At 45.3% G+C, this 6,360-nt stretch overlaps 1 protein-coding gene across 3 annotated transcripts; it reads left to right on the top strand.

Annotated features, from left to right (window-relative positions):
- Window positions 1-1,988: 1,988 nt before the first annotated feature.
- LOC125482883 (cyclin-dependent kinase 5 activator 1-like) lies at window positions 1,989-6,151 on the top strand. Of its 3 annotated transcripts, none has more exons than XM_048595445.1 (2): window positions 1,989-2,429; window positions 3,016-6,151. In XM_048595445.1, exon 2 carries the CDS (start codon window positions 3,096-3,098, stop codon window positions 3,993-3,995), a length of 900 nt encoding a protein of 299 aa, XP_048451402.1. In that variant the 5' UTR covers window positions 1,989-2,429; window positions 3,016-3,095; the 3' UTR covers window positions 3,996-6,151. The 3 variants fall into 3 exon arrangements, with proteins under 3 accessions (XP_048451402.1, XP_048451401.1, XP_048451403.1); XM_048595444.1 differs by lacking the exon at window positions 1,989-2,429 and adding an exon at window positions 2,519-2,596; XM_048595446.1 differs by lacking the exon at window positions 1,989-2,429 and adding an exon at window positions 2,603-2,742.
- Window positions 6,152-6,360: the final 209 nt, after the last annotated feature.

The raw sequence follows: 6,360 nt of genomic DNA, 5'->3' as shown, positions 1-6,360 counted from the left end.
TGAAGTATGGAAATCAGGAGTACAGTGAAAAGTTTACAATGTTGGCCCACATTGGCACCATCTTAGGTACAAAGTATTTAGGTACAGATCGTAGATACAAAATAGAGAAATAAAGGGAAAAAAAAAATAAAAAAGCACATTACTTACAGTTTTTCATAGTATAAATTAGAAAAATGGGAAATAAAGGTAAAAAGATAAGCTTTACAGTCTTTCCATGAACGGCTTGCGGTAGATCAGTGCAGGGGGCTTCCACACATGGTCTGACCAGGCTGGTAAGCTGTTGACCATCAGCACTGGTTCCCAAATGCTAGCAAATGGGACTCGATCAGTTTAGGACATCTGTTGGACCATAGGGTCTGTTTCCATGCTGTATAACTCTATGGCTCTATAAGTACGAAAACCAGAGGGACTTTGGTGCTTATGTCGATTGCTCCCTAAAGGCAACAAGCCTGGCAGATAAAGTTGTTGAAAAGACATACTTGCCTCTATTCGTCAAGGCTTTGAATACAAGCGCAAGGAGGTTGTGAGGAGCTGTATATAACATTAGTTAGGTCACAGGTGGAATACTGTATGCACTTCTGGCTAGCACACTCTCAGAAGCATGTGATTGTTCTGGACAGAGTGTAGAGCAGAATCACTAGATGTTGTCTGATCTCGGGCAATTCAGCTACAGAGAGAGATTGGACAGGTTAGTGTGGTTTCCCTCACAGCAGAGAAGGTGGGGTTGGGGGAGGGGTCTAATCGAGGTGTACAAAGTTCTGAGGGGCATGAACAGGTAGATAGGGGAAAATGTTTCTCCCATTATTGGATTGGTCAATAACCAGAGGCCACAGTCTTAAGAGATAGTAGGAACTGCAGATGCTGGAGAATCCGAGATAACAAGGTGTAGAGCTGGATGAACACAGCAGGCCAAGCAGCATCAGACGAGCAGGAAAGCTGACATTTTGGGCTAGACCCTTCTTCAGAAATGGGGGGAGGGGGTTCTGAAATAAATAGGGAGAGAGGGGGAGGCGGATAGAAGATGGATAGAGGAGACAGACGGGTCAAAGTGGCGGGGATGAAGCCAGTAATGGTGAGTGTAGGTGTGGAGGTAGGGAGGAGATAGGTCAGTCCAGGTCTTAAGGTAAGGAGCAAGATGTTTAAAGAGGATTCCAGGAAAGAATTTTTCACCCAGGAGATTCTGGGTGTGTGGAACTCTCTGTCGAGGCACGAACCTTCAAGCTATTGAAGAACGATTTAAATGAATACTTGAAACACCATAATATACAGGGCTTTGGGGCAAGCGATGGAGAAGGCGGGATTAAAATAGAGAGACATTTAATGACAGTCACAGACACGAAGCGTTACAGAGTCTCCTTCCATACCATAAAAATCAATGACTCTACTTCCAAACGACCTCGCTATTCACTTCCCTGGACAACATTCTGGGTCAAACCTGTGGGGTTGAGTTGCATCGCCGGAGAGTTCAGCACAAAGTCTAGGCTAACACACCCAGTGCAGTATACATGGGGAGCACTGCACTGTCCCAGCCACAGTTTTTGGGGGGAAATGTTAAATTTGGTCACCCCGCCCCCCAAGATGGCAGGGTGATCCCAAGGTACAAATTTCGCGGGATTTGCCCTTGGTCTCCTGCCCAACATTTAATCCTCAATCAACATCACCAAACGTTGCTGTTTGCAGGAGCTTACTAGGAGTAAATACCCTGCAGCGTGTCCTTACGCTACAACACTTCCGAAGCACTTGAGGGTCTGTGAAGGGATGGGGGGAAATGTGCTGAGAAAGGGGCTTTATAAATGCAAATCCTTTCCATTCGCGTGACATGGCGGAATGAGATTTGAATTAAAATACAAACACGTCCCGGAGAAGCGGGGAGAGAAAGAGATTCATCCCGATAGTAGTGAGACCTCTCCCTGGAGAATTCATTTCATCCTATGCCCGTGAACTGGGAGGAGATGGGAGGCGTGTGCCGTCTGCTGTCGGCAGATCTCTTGTCACTTTCTCTCCGCCCCCGAGTCTGACTCGGTCAGTTTCACCGGGTGTAGGAGGAGGGGGAAGCGGTGAAAGCAGAAGGCTCGGATCCCGTGTTAGCGAGAGGGTTTTATCCACCCCAACCCACACATATAAAATGCTAGAGAAAGGACTAAAAATAAACCGAATGACAAGATGAAGTGCCCACACCTTTCGCGGAGAACAGATGACTGAAAGGGAAATTGAAAGGGGGTTCTCAATGGTTGGTTTCACGCAGCTGAAACCCTACGGACTGAGAGAAGGAATCGCCTCAGATTGTCAACTTGATGTACAACCTTTATTTTCCCAAAAGCCGGCGATTTGCACCCGCTCCTGAACACTAAAGTTATTTTTATTATCTGTTAATTAATCAATCAACAGCTCATTGCAGTGGGAGAAAACGAGGCTTTCCTCAGACGCAGGTGAGATGTATGAATTTATTCCAATTATTTATTTTCCTTTTTTCTAAAAAAAAAGAAATCCGTGCTAGCTTTGAGCGCTACCAATAATGTAGGGGCTGTTGTGTGTGAGCGTAAAGAGAGAGAGAATATGTCCTACATGTATTATATGGGAATAGGCCGATTGCCGGGTGGGTTTCAACATTCGAGATGGTTTAAACGAGACTTGTGTAAGGGGTCAGATAGGTTTGGTTTTTGCCAACTTCTTCGTTCGTTTCGTCATGGGGTGGACACAGACTGGGGACCGAGAAATGATGCCTATCCAGAAATGGTTCAGGTATCTGTGGGTTTGTCATTTTGCAGCCCCACCGCTTTCTTTCTCAAATGACTAACACCATAGGGCGGTCGATAGCCTATTTTTTTAAAATCTGCTTTGTGTTTTATTTTGAACGCAGTTAGTGGCGCTGAAGGTTCTTTATGTTTTGCACAAAGTGTTGTTTCTCTCCCGTGTTAGCTGTATTTTCGAATGCACTGAGATAGGGAGCGGCGCTCATTTGCACGCATTAATCGGTTTTTTTTTCTGTTTTGTTTTCCTCCCCTCCGCTTAAAGGAGCCGTCCCCTCACCCCGAGTGCTTGGATTGATAATCCTCAGACAGTGTGTGTGTGTGTGGGACAACGCTCGGGTTAGAATGGGTACAGTCCTGTCGCTGTCTCCCGGCTCGAGGAGATCCAGTATATTGGAGGATGGCACCGAGTCCAAGTCCTTAGGTCACTACCACGCTATCCAAAGCGCTAAGAACAACACCCAGAAGGAGAAGGGTCTCAAACGCCATTCCATGTTCATCCCAGCCTTGACTTGGAAGAGGCTAGTCGCCTCCACCAAGAAGAGGAGCTCTAGAAAACCGAACCCTGGTAACTACCATCACCAGAACGATGTGGTCCATCTCAACAGCGAGAATGTGAAGAAGTCTCTGTCCTGCGCCAACCTTTCCAGCTACGAGTTACAAGCGGACCCCTCGGGCACCAAGCCAGCCTCTTCCAACAAGAAAACAGCTTCACAGAGCGGGCCCGGCTCCCCCAAGCGGGTGATAGTGCAGGCATCCACTAGTGAGCTGCTGAAGTGCCTGGGGGAATTCCTGTGCCGCCGCTGCTATAAACTCAAGCATTTAGCTCCCACCGAGCCGGTGCTGTGGTTGCGCAGCGTTGACCGCTCCTTGCTCCTCCAAGGCTGGCAGGACCAGGCGTTCGTCACCCCGGCCAATGTGGTCTTTGTCTACCTGCTCTGCAGAGATGTCATCGACGGAGAGCAGGTGACCACCGAACATGACCTGCAAGCCAACCTGCTGACCTGCCTCTATCTCTCCTACTCCTACATGGGCAATGAAATCTCCTACCCACTGAAACCCTTCCTGGTGGAGAGCGCTAAGGACGCTTTCTGGGACCGCTGCCTCCGCATCATTGACACCATGAGCAGCAAGATGCTTCAGATCAACGCCGACCCTCACTATTTCACCCAGGTCTTTGCCGATCTCAAAAACGAAGGGACCCCAGATGAATTTAGTAGGATTTCCCTTACTTTGGACCGGTGACTCATCGGGGGGGGGGAGGGGAAATAAGGTCTGAGGTCCGCCCCTGGCTGATTGGCCAGGCGGAGCTGCTTAGTATCTTTAAATAAATATGAAGTAGTGTCTTTCCCTTCTTCGGCTTTCCTAGGAAGCATTCTGTTGTCTCTTAACCGTTTAACATTGAAAAATGCTGGGTGGGGGGGGTCCCTTTTCTGCTTTTAAAGGGTACCATCTTTGTGGACGGGGGGAAGAACTGTGAATGTCCTCTTTAAGCCGGCTGCAATGTGCCTCAGTTGATTATAATGGGCGTCAACGTGCAATGCCTTTCACATGTTCTTTGTAATGGGGCTCGGCTGCTCTCTCAATATGAATACGCAGCGGCGAGGACCTGTCATGCTGGGTGTAGTTTCCCTTCCCCACTCTTTTTTTTCCTTCTTTTCCCCCGCCCCCTTCCCTCTTTCCTGGCTAACTTCCGGGAAGCCGATCCGTGATTTTGCAAAAAAAAACCCTAAATTGCAACAACTAAACTAAAATTGATAACGTTACAGACCAGTGCTCACGATGAAGAAACAGGGAGGGGACTGAGATTCTGCTATTTTTGATGTAAATACCTCTTTCCCCACCAAACGCCCCCAGTTAATTTATGTACTTAAAGTCTTCTATGTTTCTAAGCATTTTTTTTAAATGAACAGAGTAATGCTATTTATTTATTGTGAAGGGAATCTCCACATTTAACAAGGACGGGGCTGGACAGATACAATTTTATTTTAGCTGTTTTTTTTTGTCCCTCTAAATAACTAATTCTCAATTGTATTGTGTCATTTCCCGCTAACTCTTCCCCACCCCTTCATCAATGAAGCTGGGAGTAGGTGAGTCTCAAGTAGAATTCTAAAACTCCCGAGTTTCGCCAAAACGAGGAAAAGAACCACATTGTAATTTACCAGGATCCCGGGCGCCTTGGGTCGGAGGTCTCCTCACATGATCCTCGCTTTCATTTGCAGTGAGACAGCTTCTGTACCGACCATCACTCTGTCCCCATCACCAATAACTCAAAGGATGAGGACAATATTTTTCCATAGCCCGATGACCTTTTTTTCCCATCTTCCTTCCGTGTTGCTCAGAGTCCCGGATGGTGAATGTTGACTGGACTTTATGGAGGAAGACCAGGGGAAGGGAACTCGCCAGAAGCTGCCAGCTCCATGTAAATAGCTTAATTACCTGAACAGAAAATGGTGGCAGTTCTGTTTTGTTGTGTGTTGGAGGATCTGAATCTGACCCTTTGGTACACTTATTGATATAACCCCTTTTTTCACTGGATCTAAACCTGCATGGAACTTTTTCATCTTTCTAACACAAAATTACAGCACTCCTGTCATGGTTTTTGAATGGGGTCTTTGATATTGGCTGGTAAATTGAACTGTGCTTAGCTGGGCTTTTACAGTTCTTCCTGTGGAGACATGGGTATCTCTTCAATATTGTAGCTGCTCGTTAAATTCTTGACTCCAGATTAGGAGAGCCTGCCACTAACTTTTGAGATGGACTGTTTTTCCTTTCACTATTTTGCCTTGCATCTACAACAAAGTAAAATGGATGCATGCATTAGACAAGAACTTCTTCTGATTTACAGGTAGTTAGATCCTCCTTTTGGTCTTCTGGCCAGGCAGTGATTCAGTCTTTTCTTTGTGGGAACATAAGAATCTCATGGGACTTGAGACCACTTTTTTCCCCAGTAAGTTGTTCACGTGAAAAAGAAAAAGTTACGTATGAAAGTTAATCAAATCAAAGGAATTTTTGTGGCCTTTTGACTTTCCACGACATGTCGGCTAGGCCAACGCTGCTATTAATTATTCTGGAATATTCAATGTAAATTTAATATTACTGTGGTGTGCACGTGAGCATTTATGTAAGTTTTTGTTTACTTAAATAATGTTGCAAATGCAAACTGCTTGTAACCATCTCTCAAACCTATTTGGGAGTAGGTTATATTTCAGTGTTATTTATTTTTTTTTCTACTCTCTAAGCTGGTGAAATAGGAATAATTTTAAGTTTTGAGCCTGCCTTGCACCATTCACCTTGAGTTTAGACTGATGTTTGGGAGTGTATTTAAAAAGAGAACTTTTGCTTCTATGCTTGAATTACTGCTTTGTTTCTGAGATATTATGTATAGAATGTGATCAAGACAGTTGGGACTTTTTGACCGAAAAAATGTGCATGTCTCAACTTTTTTTATTTGTCACTTGTTCCATTTCTTTTAAACATCTAGGAGGATTGGAAAACCTTTTCTTAAAAAAATAGAGGTGGGGGGAAGTGACAGACTAGAATTTCAGAGCAAGTCAATGAATACCTGACCAGGTATAATGATTCCGTATCTCTGGAGATCTGTTGGAAT

The sequence above is a fragment of the Rhincodon typus genome, chromosome 4 (genome assembly GCF_021869965.1).
Source record: "Rhincodon typus isolate 14 chromosome 4, sRhiTyp1.1, whole genome shotgun sequence".
Classification (NCBI taxonomy): domain Eukaryota; kingdom Metazoa; phylum Chordata; class Chondrichthyes; order Orectolobiformes; family Rhincodontidae; genus Rhincodon; species Rhincodon typus.
The sequence above is the reverse complement of the archived record's forward strand: the minus strand, read 5'-3'. Positions and strand labels throughout refer to the sequence as shown.